Here is a 16,468-nt window from a genome sequence, read left to right as displayed (position 1 = left end):
AACAGCCCTATCCTGGTTTGGGGGTACAACAGATAAGGCAGCTCTTTGTAGGTACATGGCTCATCCCATCCACCTGACCGAGATGACCCACTGCAGATCAACTCCTCCTGAAAGATGGAAACACACACTCAAACTCCAGTATCATCAGTGTGCTCTTTCACGATGGCCAAGAAATCCCTGCCTAGTCCCAGTCTGAATCCAGGGTTCCCATCCCCCATGCCTGCAATCCTCCCTCCTGGTGACCAGGGATGTCCATCCAAGTCAATCAGTAACAAGTTATAACCAAGCAAGAAACACAAGCACAGATACCTTTGTATCAAGTGAAGACACTATTTCCAGATGTTTCACCTTTCTAAAGCATCAATTCTTTCTTGGGAAGGGAAATATCAACAGAAAAGACAGGCTGGTCCCCCCAGTCTTCAGAGCCACAATCACACAGCCCCAATGCCCTCCATCAGGAAAACTCACATAAGCATTCAAAAGGCTGATGTTAAGAAAACAGATGGAATACAATGTTTTGTAAACGTCATTTTAAACGTCAAACCACTGCATTATTCATCAGATACATTTTTACCCAACTTAAGTAGTCATTAATGCCTCAGATATCAAACTTTGTGACATATAAAAATATTTTAAGCAATTCCAATCACTTTTTAGAACTATAGGAATAATAAGTCAAGTTTTTATTTCATCACATTGTAATGAACAAGCCCAGGGTCTGGTTTTCAACCAAAGCAGAGATTAAATATTAAAATGCAGCTTGAGTTTTGTATCTAAATTCAAAAATGGAAAAAAGATGCTAACTGGAGACAAGAGTCTCCCCCCGGCACTTCTTCCACAGCTAGCACTTAACACTTCATCTCTTCCAGGCCCAGAATCTTCCCAGGGCTGGCTGCACGCAATTCTGCCAAAACTCTTTCAGTTAGACAGGATGAAAACACATAAAATTTAATTCAATTCATAATCCAAGGCAAAAATCTGAGCTTTGGTTAGAAAAATGAAAAGCTTTTGGGGTGACATAACATCGTCTAACCCTTCAAACAATCATGATATTTAACTCCAATGACAGATCTCAAACAAAAGACAGCCCAAGTTTGGACTGACCACAAGGCACCAGCTCTAAAGACAGCCATGGCCAGAAGCTGAGACCTGAGACAGAGATGTGGCTCAGGTTCAGCAGTCGGGGACAAATATCAGATGCTGAGATGACAATAAGGGACAAGAGACGTCTGGGTGAGATTGCATTTATTCCCTTCCTTCTAAAGCACACAGCTTTGGGCTGAATCACTGAGTCTGGTTCATTCAGCTCTCCAACTGCAGTGGTCAGCACTGGAGTGACAAGGAAGGGCAGCTGCCTCCTGCAGAGGGAACTTTAGGGACATGATTCTTAATTGTAGTGCACAACCTCAAGGACAGTAACATCTCCCACTTTAAAAGTCTTTAATCTAAATGGAAACAGACAAGACCACCTTGAATTCAGCTTGTGAGACAGAGCAGGAATTACTTTCCCTTCCTTCCACAGTGTGGGGAAGATGACCCAGCCTCTTCTACAGCCACTAGGGAAAGAGCAAAAGGGCAGCAGGAGGCCTCAGTACCCCACAAGCCCTCTCGAGGATGCCAGGATGAAACTTGGCTTACAAACATTTTCCTGTCTTCCCCTTGCCATTTCTCATTGAAAAAGGAAAGCTGCTGCCCGCTCCCAAATGACGTTTTCACAACTGCACTTGGCTTTTCCTTAACCGGTGACAAAAAGTCACTCAAACAAAAAGTCACTGTACAGATAATACCCGATGCACGGGCCACCGCCATCCCTGGCAGACCCACAAAGCAACAGCAGACAGGACTATGTGCCTCGAAGGGACTGCAGAGAGGAGAGGGCTGGAGGCCTAGGGCGTGGCCAAGGGCGAGCAAGGCTCCAAACCACATCCAAGGTGGGGTGGGGGGTAGCGCCAGTGTTGCCAAGAACCCCCAGTATAGCTGGGAGGGCAGGAGCAGGGGCTCAGGAACGCTGAAGCCCCTCTGGGCCAGGCCAAGGCAGAGCATGAGGCGGCCCCATGTACTGTTACCCCTCAAACCAACACTCCCGAACAAGGATACAACTCCCCCACAAAAGCCACGAAACTCGAGCCCTTTGGATCCCTGAACTCGCCCCCAAACCTCAGCTGCCGGTCTTTCAAACCGACCAGCAGTGTTTCCCTGAATGTGCGAACCAGGAGGCAAAGATTTATGGAAACCCCACCCTAAAAGATCACTCAGGAATGCAGAGGGGGGCAGGGACCCCGGACCAAGAAAAGTGGTCAGTTCATTAGGTCGGTACGCGACGCAGCGGCCGCGGGTGTCCCAACCGCCTGGAAGCATTGGCTGCAGCGCTCCCGCCCGTAGTCCTCGCAGTGACCCCACCCAAGCCGTGCCTCCTCCCCGGGTGAGGGTAGCACTGGTGTCCTCGGGCCGCGCGGGCCCCCAACGTGCCACCTCTGCAGGCTGAGGGTGAGCGCCCAGGACCCTCGCGGGATCCCGGCATCGCAGCGCGGGGCCAGCAGACGGAGTGCACCCGGCCCTGCTCCGGCCGCGGCGGACGCGAGCCCCGTGCGGGCGGCCGGGGACGCAGCGCCCGCAGTGCGACTGGCGCAGCCGCCGAACGCCGAGCGCGCCGCCCGGACCCTGACCCCTCGGCGCTAGGAGGGGCGCCGGCTGGACAGCCGCACCTCGCGCCCCGCGGAGACTGCAGGCCCGGGGCGGAGGACCTATCCGGGACTCCAGAGGACGCGGCTGGGGATGCGCACTGGGCCGAGGTCGAATCAGACCTGGCTCGGCAGCGAGGACCGGGATAGCGGCATGAGGATCCGTTCTGGACACGGGGAATAAACGGTATGACGGAAACCTAGGGACTGGGAAATGGGGGTTCTCTCCAGAACCTGAGAGGAGTGGTGAGAGGGTCTGTTCCCAAGTGCGGAGGGAGGTTAAGAGGTCCACTATTCTGGGCCCAGAATAAAAGGGGCCGGAAGGGGAATAAGGGCGGCTTCCCTGGCGCGGGGAGGGGACCAGGAGAAGTAGCAGGGGGTCTGCCCCGGGACCGCGGGCCGGGTGCGAGCAGGGGCCCGTCCAATTCTGGGCTGGGAAGCGAGAGAGGCCCGTTCTGTCCGCAAGCAAAGGGAGAGGGAGAGTGCACCCAGGCCAAGCGCCAGGGCAAGGGGGTCCGCCTCGCGCTGGGGCTTGGCAAGGGTGACGAGGGTCTGCCCAAGTGGCGGAGTGGAGGGAAGGGGCTCGCAGGTACGAGGGAGAGGGACATCGTGCAAGGACAGGGAAAGGGGATCTGTCTCGCCAGGAAGGGACGCACGGGCAGGACGTGGGTCCTGAGGGGAGAAGAGCGCGACACGGAGGCGTCCGACCCGTGGCCGGGGCCGCTCACCTTGGGTTTGTAGAGCCACTTTCGGAACCTGTTCATCATCGCCGCGCCCGCCCCGGCCGGGCTCCGGGCGTCCCTCGCCCTCCGCAGCACTGCGCCCGGGCCCGGCTGCGGGGCGGGGAGGACGCGGAGGCTGGGCCGGGGAACCGGACCGGGTTCCCCGCAAGAACCGGGGGCGGCTTGCGCGAGCGGAGTCCAGGGCGAGGAGCGGGCGGCTGGCAGGTGCGAGGGGCAGGTGCGCAGCCCGGAGAATGCTCCGCGAAAGGCGCGCGAGGTGGACCCGCGGGCGGGCGCACGGACAGGCGCGGGCACGGGGGCGCGCGGCTCCTCGCTGCTCACTGGCACCCCGCGCCTCCTCTGGCCACTGCCGGCCCGCGCCGCACATGCGCTGAGGGCGCCGCGAGCCCCTGGCCCGCCGCGAGCTGGGGGCGGGGCCTGCCGGAGAGGCCACCAATCGCCGGGCAGCGCCGCGCCGCGCCCCGCCCCGCCCCGCCGCGCCCGAGGCGCGCACCCGCAGGGCCGGGCCCGCTCCCGGACTATAAGTCCCAGCGCGCACCGCGGGGTGCGGCCTCCTGCGCGGCGCCGCGTTGCTAGGTGACGACGCCCAAACGACGCCCTGCCCTGCCGCCCACTGCGAATCGAGGTCCCGCTGGCAGCGAGAGGAGTGTGGGCGGCCAGCGCCCACCGCGATCCCTGGTTCCCTGGGAGTCACCGCGGCAGGTGGAGGCTGGAGGAGGCCCGGCGGCAGGTACGCGGCAGGTCCAGGTGCGGGAGAGGGGAGGCGGGCGCGGGGCCGCGTCCTCAGCGTCTTCTCACTGGCGATTTTCCATTTTCTCCATTTATCTTCCTTGCTTCCCGGCTGTCAACTTTTGCTGACCACCTTTGAGGGTTCTGCCCAGCTCCTTGATTAAAATTAGAGGTGCTTTTTTTTTTAATAGTTACAGTAGATGGTGCTTTTTAAAAGGTGTCTTCCTGTGTGCGCTGTCTCCTCAACGGTGTCCATTTGATCTATAAAACACCAAAAAAGAAAAAAGAATCTGAGTACCTATTATGTGCCACGCAGACCGCTGAAAGCGAGCCTCACTTTCTAAATGCCCACGTATTGCTGAAAGAAAAAGTGCACAACGAAGCGGAAGAGCCCTGGCCAGTGGAGATGGATCCAGGGCACAGCCAGGTCCTCCTGTCCCCCACGGCCGTGTTTCTCCGTCTCCCCCATCCGCGGCCACTTCTCCGGTTGGTCCGAAATGTCAGATCTAAGACCTGGGAGAGGGTGGTAGGGCCTCCAACGGCCCAGAAGTCAGAAGCGTTCCTTTTCTCTTAGTTATCCTGCCCAGGCGCTGGACCGATTCCTTGGGCTCCCTGACCTCTCTGTTGCATGAAAGGCAACGTGAGTCCAGGCCCCCGGGTGTCTGAGATTTCTCTGTGTGGTGGTCTGTTCCATGTTCACTTTTATTTATTTATTTTGGCAGTACTCGAAATTGAACTCAGGGCTTCACACTTGCTCTACCACTTAAGCCACGCCCCCAGTCCTTTTGTTTTTAGTTTGTTTTTCTGATAGGGTCTTGACTTGCACACCAGGCCAGGGACTGAGCGCTTCCTACTTCTGCCTCCATTGTAGCTGGGATTACGGAAATGAGCCACCGTGCCCTGCCCCCAGTTCATTTGTGAGCACCTGATTGACTTTCCTGCTCTGCCACCTAACCTCCACTCCCCGCAAAGAGCAAAACCCTCCAAAGGTGCCTCCTACCTCCAACTTCTTTCCGGAACCCACACCAATCAGATTCTCACCTGGCTGCTGCTCTAAAGCTCTTTATCAACGTCATCTTTGACTTGATGCCTTTAAATCCAATGATGGGGCTCAGCTCTCCTTGGGGTTCAAAGGTCAGTATCAGGTGACCGCTGGCTGCCCTGGGGACGCACTTCCCCACTTGGCTGGAAGGCTTTCTTTTCTCCCCCTGCCTCCCACAACTTCTTATGGGACTCCTTCCCTGAGTCTCCTCATCCTGGTCTTTCACCCCATCCCTGGGTGATTCCTGCAGCCATCTGGTTTTATAAACAGCCACTCTGTCTTATGTTTCTTATGGAAACATAAGTTCCAAAAGTTATGTTTCCAGCCTGAACCTGGGACTCCAAACCTTCTGACCTGTTCTTCACCATTTGGATAACTAATTCTCAAATTCAACTTGTCCAAAATTACTCAGCCTTCCCCTGTGAAACCTCTCCTCCAAAAGCACAGCGCCGCCAGCATGAGAACGTGGGGCAGACACTCATGTAGTTTTCCAGGAGAGGATGGCTGGCTCTGCCACTGGCCAGGTCCAAGACCTGGGGCTGTTGCTGCTCAAAGCTCCCATTCCTGGGCTTCAGGGTTTGCAGATGTGCGCAGGATAAAGACTGATCTCAGGGGAATGGGCGGATGAATTTGGAATGGGTTCGACTGCATGTAGCAAAAAAAAAAAAAATCACAACATCATAGATAATTCAGGTTTCCATAAAAGAGGTCTGTGGAAAGGCAAAGTCGGAAATGCAGTAGCCAGAGTCATCAGGGGTCAGCTTTTCTTTCTTTCCTTCTTTCTTTCTTTCTTTTTTTGTAGTACTGGGGTTTTGAACTCAGGGCTACTACTTGAGACACTCTGCCAGCCCTAGTGGTCAGTTTTTCTACCTGCCATCCTCAGCATGTTCCCTCATGGTCCAAGATGGCTGTCCAAGTACTTACCATCACCTCCTGAGCCCAGGCACTAAGTGGAAAAGAGAAGGGCAGGCCTCTGCTTTTCTGTCACGATTTCCAGAGGTCTCACGGTCTTCTGTTTCTCGGAGGTAGAAGACTGTAGCCCCAGGACCATACCCAGCTTCCAGGGGGCTGGGAAATGGCATCTTTCAGGTGCCAGCAATAGGCACCACTAAAACTCAGGATCTTCTTACTCAGGAGGAAAGGGGGAGTGAAGATTGAAAAGCAACCAGCAGCATCTGCCACGTGGGGCCTTGCTTGGGGCACAACCTGGCAGCCACGCTCAGAAGAATGGTGTTAGTCATCAGAAGAGAACTCGATTTAAATAACATACATTTCAGATCTTATGCAAACAAGGCCTCAGTAGTGGCTGAGAGTTGAACTGGTTTGTGTCTGATGGAAACTGAACCTGCTCATATACCCTGCTACTGCCCATAAAGCAGCACGAAGAAAAGCTGTCCAGCCCACCTTTCGAGTTGCCTTAAGTATGAGACAGTCAAGTCCTGATTAGTGGAGTTAAAAGTCAATACGAGAAATTGCATTTCCATGTGGATGGGGGCTGGGGATGTGGGATTGTGGTGCAGAGGTGGAGCACTTGCCTAGCATGAGGCCCTGGGTTCCATCCCTAGCACCACAAAGTAAATAAATAGGTAAGTTTTTAAAATTATGTTGGGATCATGATGCTTAGTAAAATAGGCCAGACTCAGAAACACAAGTATCAGAGGGCATGGCTCAAGTGGTAGAGCACCTGCCTAGCAAACCCAAGGCCCTGAGCTCAAACCCTAGTACCACTAAAAAAAAAAGTACACCTTACTTAGCTGGGCACTGGTGGCTCACACCTGTAATCCTAATTGAGAGGCTGAAATCAGGAAGATCACTGGGCAAGGCCAACCTGAGAGACCCCATCTCCAAAATAAACAGAGCAAAATGGACTGGAGGCGTGGCTCAAATGGTAGAGCGCCTGCTTTGCAAGTGTGAAGCCCTGCGTTCAAACTCACCCCCCCAAAAAAAGAAAGGCAAGTATCTGTGGCATGTTTTCTCTCCTATGTGGAATCTAGAAGATCAAAAAGAGACACAAAAGTAGAAGGGGATAGGAAGTGGGAGGAAGAAGGAGGGAAATGACAGACTGGAGGCGTGGCTCAAGTGGTAGAGCGCCTGCTTTGCAGATGCAGAGCCCTGAGTTCAAACCCCAGTTCCAGTAAAAAAAGAAAAAAGAGAGGGTAATGGGATTGCATGTGATCAAAGCACACTATATGCATATGTGCAGGTCTATGCATTATATTGACCACTGTTTTGTACAGTTTTGTGTAATGAATATATGTTAAAAAGCAAAAAATATTTCATTAAGTTTATAGATAAATAAGCCAGGTGCCAGTGGCTCATGCCTGTAATCCTAGCTACTTGGGAGGACTTGGAAGGCTGAGATCAGAAGAATCGCAGTTCCAGGCCAACCTGGGCAAAAAAAGTTTGGAAAGGCCTAGGGAGAGCTTGGCGTGATTCCTTAGCTCCTCCTCAGCTAGCATCAGCAAAGGGCACCTTGGATCACTCCTTCCTCAGAGCCTTGCAGCCTCCGGGACAGGAGGGGAGGACCCGAAACCCTCTTACCTGGGAGCAGCCCCCATGGCACACGTGAAGGCCACCTCCCCGCCTGCAGGAAGGAGAACATCTTTTGGTGGGCACCAGGCTGAGCTGTGTCCCAGCAGACTAAGGAATGCCAGGGGAGGAAGGGAGCCCCATCGCTGTGCAGCTTCCTCCACATAATGGGGGGCAGGAAAACTCACTCTAACATTGTGTCTACAATGGACTCTGCCTAAGTTAATTCTTTCCTTGTAAGTCCCGGACCCCGGGGATATTATTGACCTTTATCGTGTTGACAAGGGTGTCTTATCCTGAGGGATCCTGCAAGGGCCTTAGAGACTAGCCTGGGCTCAGGGCTCACACAGGGAGGAAACTTCTCTGGGGATAGGGGCCAGACCCCACCATAAGGGCCCACAACTTGAGTTTTCTGTTATTTTCTTAGAAAATACTATCCCCCAATTAAATGCAATGGTAAATTAAACTCTATTGCACTGTAGGATCCATGCAAGTAATGGTTTTAAAAAAAATTTTTAATGATTGTTAAAAAAAAAAGTCAATCCAGGTGTACAGAATTCCATCTACTCAGGATGCAGAGGTAGGAGGATCAAGGTCTGAGGCTGGCCCAAGCAAAAGTGCAAACCCTATTTCAAAAACAAACTAAAACTAAATGGGCTGGGGCGTGGCTCAAATGGTAGAGCACTTTGCCCATACCAAGGCTCTGGGTTCAAACCCCAGTACTGCCAAAAAAAAAAAAAAAATCAAAAGCCTCAAAAAGCCTTTGAGTAGGTCTTACCTCCAGCTGTCAACTAAGAACCCAGCTTAGGGAACCTGGGCCTTTTTACATTTTTACCCGAAGTACTGATAAGGTACCAGCTCTGGGGCAAGGGCCGGGACTCAGGGTGGGAACCAGGGCCCTGCCCACAGCACTCACACTCATGGACACTTAGATGATACCAGAAGGGGCACACAGAATGCAACGAAGCCAGGAAGGAAGACCCCACAGGTGGCAACATCTTATTGGGGTGTTGAGGGATGCCTAGGAGTTCATCAGGGAAGGAAAACGGGCAGGATTATTTGAGGTTCAGGAGCCTTCCATGGAGGGCTTCTAAGCCATTGAGAGGCCCGAGTGGATGGTCCCCAGCTGTGATCTTGAGTTGGGACATGCTACAGAGACCCCACAGAAGTTGAAGACCTGGTGGGATTGGTTGGTGATAGACAAAGTGGACCCCTGAAGCCACACACACCCAGACCTCACCTGTCTCACCCACTGCAGCTCAAGCTGTTCCACCTGCCTCCTGTTGGCCGTAGGAGGGGCCGGGTCTGGGAGACCTGCTGAGTGGACTGAAGGCCAGACCAGGGGTCCTGGTCTGGACATGTCCTGTGCCATCTCAGATATGAGGCTGGGGAAGAGGATCCCCATGCTGGGGGCCCCTCAAGCACCCTGCTCCCATCCCCATCCAGCAAGGCCTCTGGGCTGAAGGAGGGAGGGGGCGGGAGGCCCAGGGCCTGCTGTTGACTTGTGTCCACTGTTTGCACCAAGATGAGAAAAACGAGATTTCTCTGGGGTATAAACTGCAAATAGTGGAAATGGGGTCTTTTCAGATCCTATTTCTCCCAACCTGGAGTTCCCTCCAGGGCCTCCTGACAATGTCACTATCTGTCCCCAAGGCAGGAATAACCAGGAGGGGGAGACAGGGAAAAGTCTGCTCCCCAAAGCCCAGAAGAAAGAATCCCCCACACCCACTTGGCTGCCTTTGGCAGAGATTCCTGGAGTGTCTGGGATTGTTTTCCTCTTAGGAGAGCTGAATGGAACAAAGGCCCCCAGAGCCATGCCAGCTCCTGTGGGGCAGGCCCTGCCTGGCCAGGGACACCAGGGCATGGGGGGAGGAATCAACAGGAGAAGGGGCAGGGCCAAGGGACGGGGTTGTAGCAACAGGACAGGGGGTAGGACCAACAAAATGGGATGGGGCCAACAGGTAAGGGATGGGACTAGAGTGGGAACTGAGCTTGAGGGGGTTGCAGAGGTCTCAGGGAAGGGCTCAGGGTCCCAGCCCCTGACACTTGTCCGCTGATTCACCCACCATGGAGGACCAGCAAACCTCCTGCCTGCCCCCCACCCCCCCATTTCTAGGCACACAAGTCACAACCCTACCTTCCACCACCCAGATGTCCAACAGCAGAGGTGTCCTGGGGGAGGAGGGGCTGCTTCAGTGGATGGTCCCCAGGGAGGCAAGCTGCAGAGGGCAGAGACAGCCAGCCAAGGGGAGGTCAGCCTCACACATGGCTTGTCTTGCCCAAGGCTGCACCTGGCTCCGGGGCTGTGTCTCAGCGTCTGTGGATCTGTGTGTTTGATGGATTTAAGGTGGTATCATCCAAACAGACAGTCATGTCCTTCCCTGCTCCTCCTCATCAGGCCCCCCAGCCACAAGGAATTCACATTAAGGCCACCCCACTGGTCTCCAGACATGGAGGATGGTGTCCTGGTGCCTGTCCTCATGAGCCAGGCAGCTCCCTCAGCACCCAAGGAGGCGGTTTTCCAGAGCCTGTTCTTGGTACCAAGACTTCAAGCCAACTTCTGTGGGTTTCCAGATTCCAAGAGGCCTTTCTTCTGGCTCTTTTTTGTTGTTGTTTTGATGGCATTGGGGTTTGAACTCAGGGCCTTGCACTTGCTAGGCTGGTACTTTACCATTTGAGGCACACCTCCAGCCCCCTCTGGCTCCACGTCTGTGGAGCCCTAAGGGCCCAGGACAGACTTCAGCCTTGGTCTGTGGTACAGGGCCTAAAGTGCAGCCAGCAAGGGAGGGGACACTGGCCAGTCCAGTTGGTGGCACAAGTGTTGTCCCGGCCTCTTTCCCTATCCAGTGGGCAAAGCCCTTGGTGAGGGCTTAGAAGTCCCACCCTCCTGGTCCTGCTGGTCCCTGATGTCTCCCTGGGGCCCCTGCATCTCCGCCATGACCACACTTCCTTGGATTTGGCTTCAGTTTCCGTCTCTGGACTTGCTGCCCAGCATATGCAGGCCTTCCTGGACTGGAGGTGGGTCCCCTGAGGACTGGCAGTGCCAAAGCACTGATGTCTCCACCTGAAAGTGGAGACCCTCCTCATCGTGCGGGAGGCTCTGCCTGTCCTAGAGCACAGTGCCCTGTAATGGTGGGCATTTGTGTGTTTCGTTTCTCTCCGCTCTCTGACTGTCTGTGTGTCTGTCGCTTCTTTGGAATTTTGACCTTTTAGACTAGCTCCCTAATTTTTAATCCTGGTAGGATTGGCCTGGAGTGGCTACCTCACTGGGGACACTCTGCTATGGCATTTCCTGCCTGGAGGGCCTAGGTCTGGGACAGTGCCCACTGGCCACCCAGTGGAGGGAAAGTGGCCCTACTGTCCCCAGAACAGCAGCAGCCACCTTTGCCAGCGAGTGGGGACCCTGCACACCCCGCCTGGCCCAGAGTGACTGCTAAGTCCAAAGCAGGCCCAGGCCGCTACTGGGCTGGGCTTGAGCCATGTCTGGAGGCCACACCTGCACGCTGCACGGGTGGGTGAGGCCTTGTTCACCAGGTAGCTCCTCCGAGGGAGGCAGAGACCGCCTGTGTCAGCAGACCCTGTTCCTGGGCCCCCGCCTCACTTCACACAGTCTCTCCAAGTCCTCCCTAGAAGGGGTCCAGGCAAGCCTATCTCCTCTGGCATGTTTCTAGAATGTTCAGTCCCTGATGAGGCCTGACCACCTAACTACCATCAGTCCTCTTGGTCTGGGTTCCCTTGTCTCTAAATGGAGGTGAAGAACCCAGGCTCCTTCCTGCCACCCTCACCTACTCTAGGAAAGGCTCCCCTTCTCGCTGGGCTGAGGGACGCTCAGAGGTCCCCCTCTCTGGCCCCTCCTAGGGACTGGCCCATCAGCAGCATTTCTGTGGGGAGCAGCCTGGCAGCCTCAGGGTGCAGGGCTGTGAGTGAATGGTGACCTGAGGCCTGAGGGGGACTGTCCAGGAAGGGGTCTCAGACTTCCTGAGCCCTGGCGCCACCTGCCTCCAACAGTCCTCACTGCTCAAGGACCCTGCACCTTGGCAGACTTGCTGCTGGTGCTGGTGAGGGTCCTGCAGCTGCTTCTGCTACCAGCCTTGCTGGCAACCCGGAGGTCATGGAGAAGGTGACCTCTAACGGTTTGTTTTCAGGGTCTAGGGTCCTGCCCAGGAAGATGGCCTACTATGGAAAATGCATTGAAATAGTGATGGAGCACCTGGAGAAGTTTAAGCCAGAGAAGGACAGTCCTGAGCACTTCCTGGAGGCGGTATCCACATCACTGAAGGTAGGGCCATGGTGGCCACATGGGCTCCTGGGAGGCTGAATGGATGGCACATATCACATAACATTTGCTTCCCCGGAAAAAACGTCAAATTCATTGCTTCCCACGGGGAGCAGCCCAAGGCAAGACTGTCCAGCAAGACCCCGTCATGGCGGGAGGTGCTTGGGCAGCCAGGATGTGCAGCAGACCAGGCTCTCGGGAAAGATGGCCTGAGCTCAGGGGCTCCCACGCCCCGTGGAGGCTCTGTCCTCAGATAACAGACGAGAGGAGACACCCCTGCGCCCCTCCAGCCCGCACCCCCACTTTGAAGGGGCAGTGGCTCTGCACGCAGTAGTAGCAAGGGTGACCATGGCCGTAACGGGCCGCGCCTTGAGACTGGCCACCCTGCTCCCCAGCTCTGACGTGTGTTCCCGGGGCCCCTGCTCCTGTCGCATTTTGAGTCCAGAGACTGGACCATGGGGTGAAGTCCTGGGCCTGGGAAAGAAACGTGACAGTGTCTCCTTAGTCTGAATGGTTCCTGCTGCCCCAGCACCCCTGCGCCACACAGAGACCCCCCGAAAATCTGAACGCAGGGCCTGCAGCACTGACCTCTCCTGAGCCCCAGACTCCCACACCCAAAGGCAAACAGCCACAAGGGGTACAGAACCCCCCACAACTATTATGTACTAATAAAGTTGTTCAAAAAAGCAAAACAAAGGCAAACACCCTCACTCGAGTAACACCTCCCGTGTGACCCTACAGAAGTGATTCCCAGAGCCCCACAGGCTGCTCATCTCTGCAGCCCCAGGTCAGCCGTGGAGAGCCCTGTTTCCCTTGCTCAGGTGAGGCCCACACCTGCCCAGCTCTGTGTCCATTCTGCCTGCCCTCTCCCCTCACCACCTGGGTGCAGGCCCTGCCAGGTTCACTGCAAAAACTGCCCCTCCGGCGCCCCACCCCCTGGCCAGAGAGAATGTGCTAGAATGTGACACCTCCCCTGTTCCTGCTTTGGCCAGCATGGAAGCTGCACCCTTCAAGTCAGGTGTCCCCACCCACCATCGTGCTTTGACCACACTGGCCTCCTGGTACTTCTGGAGCACTCTGCACACTGCCCTAGGCCCCCTGCACTTGTGTCCCCCAACCTGGGGTGCTCCCCCAGACACACCCCTGACTGCTGGGCCCACGTAGGACCTTGGTGGAAAGAGGGGCTTTCCCCAAGTAGGGAAGGGTGAGGTGACTGTTATCATTCTTGTGTGTGTGGGGGGGGTACTTGAGTTAAACTCAGGGCCTCACACTTGCTAGGCAGGTGCTCTTATCACTGAGCCACTCCACCAGCCCTTTTTTGTGATGAGTTTTTTGAGGTAGGGTCTTTCGTGAACTGTTTGCCTGGGGCCGGCTTTGAACCTCAATCCTCCTGAGCTCTCCTGCATAGCTGGGATTACAGGGATGAGCCACGGTGCCCAGCCTGTTGTCATTCTTGATGACAACTATTACAGAAAAGTGGGTTTACTACAACAGTTTGCTTTCTTAAAACAACAACAACAAAAACCCAACAGATTATTGACGGTCATGACATGGTGGTCGTTCCTGTGTATCCCAGTGCCACCAGGCACACTGGCAGCAGAGTTCAGAGCTGACACACACAGGGGAGCCAGCCCAGCACCAAGGAGATCAGGTGGAAAGGCAGCTCCTGCTGAGAGGTGCTGGTCCTTCCAGAGCCTTTGAAAAGCCTCTCTGAAGCCAATCCAGAACAGGCACTGGGTACTGACCCAGTTCTGAGGACTCCCTTTATCTCTGGCTGTTAGGAAATTGCTGCAATATGCCAACTTTGTTAGGTCAAGGCTCAAGAGTCCATCTGCCAGAAAATTACATAGATCAGCTGCTGAGTGAAGTCTGGACAGCAGGGTGCAGGGAGGGGCAGGTGGTGGGGTAGGTGATGTGCCCCAAAACATGGTGCAGCCCTGACCCCTGCCTGCTGTGAACGTGACCTGTGTGGACACAGTCTGTGAAGATAAAATTCAGCTGCAGATCTGGACATAGGATGGGCCCTGATTCGATTATGACATCCTTACAAGAAGAGGGCAATTTGAACAAAGGGACAGGGAGAGGAGAGAGCCTCGTGGTGACCCAGAGACAGGAAGAACCCAGGGAGGCAAGATGGAGCCAGGCAGCCCAGGCCAAGACGTGCGGGGAGCATGGCAACCACCCGGCCAGGAGAGACGCAGGGCACCCAGAAGGAGCCTCCCAGTGCAGGCCAAGGACAGAGGCACCAAGGGGGAACTGGGGCTCTCAGAACCCCAAAACTCACGTTGAGGCATATTAATTCCTCGGTGTGGCAGTGTTGGGAGGGGACTTCACGGGAGTCCTTTGGGCTGCAGGGCTGGAGCCTCACGAATAGATAGGTGGCATCTCCTGGCAGCAAGTTCTCCTTCTCTGGGCACCGTTCATGGTGGAGGAGGCTGCCATAAAGCGCGCCCGCCCGTGTTCCACCTGGCACTCACCTGCTGGCCCGTCCACGTCTCTGCCACGCGGGCCCCACCTGAGACCCTTACCAGAGGCTGAGCTTCAAGAACTGTGAGGTAAATAAACCTCTGTTCTTTTCAACTGCCCAGTCTCAGGCATTCTGCTACAGGAACACACATCTGGACGAAAAATCTTACACAAGATAGGAGTTCTGGTGGCTTTTTCCAAGGCCTCATGGGAATCGTCTGAGTCAATTTAAGGAGGTACCAGGTGGTTCCACCTCCTCGTCTTAGGGCTGTAGACCATCCTGTTGCTTGACTGTGTCACGGTTGCCATACTCACCCCTGCTCGTGGGCTGCTGGGTTGTTTCTGGTCCATTATGTATTTTTTTGACAAGGTCTTACTGTGTAGCTCAGACTATCCTCGAATTCATGATCCTCCTGCCTCAGGCTCTGCAGTGCTGGGGTTACGGGCAGGTGCCATCATGCCCAGACTCTGTTTCTAGTCTTTTACTCTACAGACCACAGTGAGATTGAGTGGCTCCTGTCCCTCTGCCCCCAGGCAGGTGCACCTCAGGTGAGGTGAAGTTACAGAAAGCACTGGTTTTTTTCTGTGAGAATTTTGGCTCCACAGAGTCTGTGTGCTGCTCTGCTCAGTGGGCAGGGAGCCCCATTCCCTGACACTGACCAACCTAGTGTGCTGGCGAACATTTTGTCCTTGCCACTCAAGTGGGGTAGGGGCTTGGTGTAGTTACAGTTAGCATTTCTCTTGTTATATTTTCATGAGCTTTAAAGCACTATATACTTCTTTTTGGGGCCGTCTTGAACTGTATCTAATAGGAAGCTGTTTAGCTATAACAAAATCCAGAGAAGCAGTGGCTTAAAGAAATTAGTGTTATCTTTGTTCACATAAGAAGCAGTCTGCAGACAAGGCTGACGGCAAGGGTGGCTTCAGAAGCTCAATGGTGCCATTAAGAACTCTTTCCTCTTCCTCTCCACTCAGCCTCCTTAGACTGTACCTTTGCCTCATAACCACAAAATGGCTGCCCTACCTCCAGCATGATATCCACATGCTGGATGAAGAGAGAATAAGACAAACAGTTCAATGCATGTGCCTCCTGAGCCTGCCTTTCTTGGGGGCAACACCTAGCAATTTGCCATCACCTCCCATGAATTCAAATTGTCACCTGGCTCCACCAGCAAGGGGAGCTGGGACATGTGGATTGAGGGGGGCTCTTCATGGTTCCCAACAGGACAGCATCCTTTCTGCTGGTGGGGGAAGAGCGGTGGATGTTGTGTAGACATCCTGCAGCCTTGGTTCCCTCTGCCCAGCTTCCACCTGACCTTGGTCTGCACCACTGATTACAGGTGTTTGTGATGTGAGTGACAGATCCTGGGCTGTGGTTAACCAACCCCCAGCCCCTCCCCGCCCTTGATCCTGGGTCACCCCAGGGTCACCCCGCTCCATCCTAGCCTTGGGTTTCCCACAGACAAGCTCAGTTTTGGGTCCAGCAAGCGCCTCCGGAGCAGGAGGTGCTAAGACTGTGAAACCAGAGGCCTGTGGGCCTGCAGCTCACCACCCATGAGACTGCTGTCTGCAACTGCTGCTCTCCCTTGGGCCTGGCCAGGGCCACAGGTGAGGACTCGGGAGCTGTGAATTTGACCAAGGTCCAAGATTTTATCTCAAACTCGAAGATTCTTGGTGGTCACAGCCCTCTGGTTTCACTAATTCTGGCCAGCCCAGAATTAAGGCTTTTTTAGTGCAGTAGGGGTGTCACCCTGCCTCAGGGTGGAGAGAGACCCATACGCTCTGCTGCCCAGTCAGGACAAAGGGTTCAGTGCTCGGTACCCCAACCCCGCTTAGTCTCCCCTCTTGTGAATACCACAGGTCCTTGTGGCTGCCAGCCCAGCATTAGTGGGCTGTCCTTCCCCAGGCCACCCAACCTGGTACATGGATGCAGGAATCATTCACCAGCACCTGTGACCTCCCACTGGGCCTTGTGTCTGCGTCTTTAGGATACTCCAGCCCA

At 54.8% G+C, this 16,468-nt stretch overlaps 2 protein-coding genes across 8 annotated transcripts in view; one reads left to right on the top strand and one right to left on the bottom strand.

Annotated features, from left to right (window-relative positions):
* Positions 1-3,713, bottom strand: part of Zfyve28 (zinc finger FYVE-type containing 28) — a 113,668-nt gene extending 109,955 nt beyond the window's left edge. For 2 of the 7 annotated variants that reach the window (XR_012435894.1, XM_074042742.1), the window contains exon 1: positions 3,410-3,572. Coding sequence is in view for 6 of the 7 variants with exons in the window: in XM_074042742.1 (XP_073898843.1) it covers positions 3,410-3,448 (39 nt within the window). In the remaining variant the exon portion in view is untranslated. Of the gene's footprint in view, positions 1-3,409 lie in introns of all 7 variants that reach the window. The other 5 variants (XM_074042739.1, XM_074042738.1, XM_074042740.1 and 2 more) reach the window with 4 other exon arrangements.
* Cfap99 (cilia and flagella associated protein 99) overlaps positions 2,711-16,468 on the top strand; it is a 43,662-nt gene continuing 29,904 nt past the window's right edge. Inside the window, exons 1-2 of the mRNA XM_074041143.1 lie at positions 2,711-2,868; positions 11,870-12,003. Of these exons, the coding sequence (XP_073897244.1) occupies positions 11,893-12,003 (111 nt within the window). The 5' untranslated portion in view covers positions 2,711-2,868; positions 11,870-11,892. The remainder of the gene's footprint in view (positions 2,869-11,869; positions 12,004-16,468) is intronic.

The sequence above is a fragment of the Castor canadensis genome, chromosome 9 (genome assembly GCF_047511655.1).
Source record: "Castor canadensis chromosome 9, mCasCan1.hap1v2, whole genome shotgun sequence".
NCBI lineage: Eukaryota > Metazoa > Chordata > Mammalia > Rodentia > Castoridae > Castor > Castor canadensis.
This window is presented reverse-complemented; position numbering and strand designations above follow the sequence as displayed.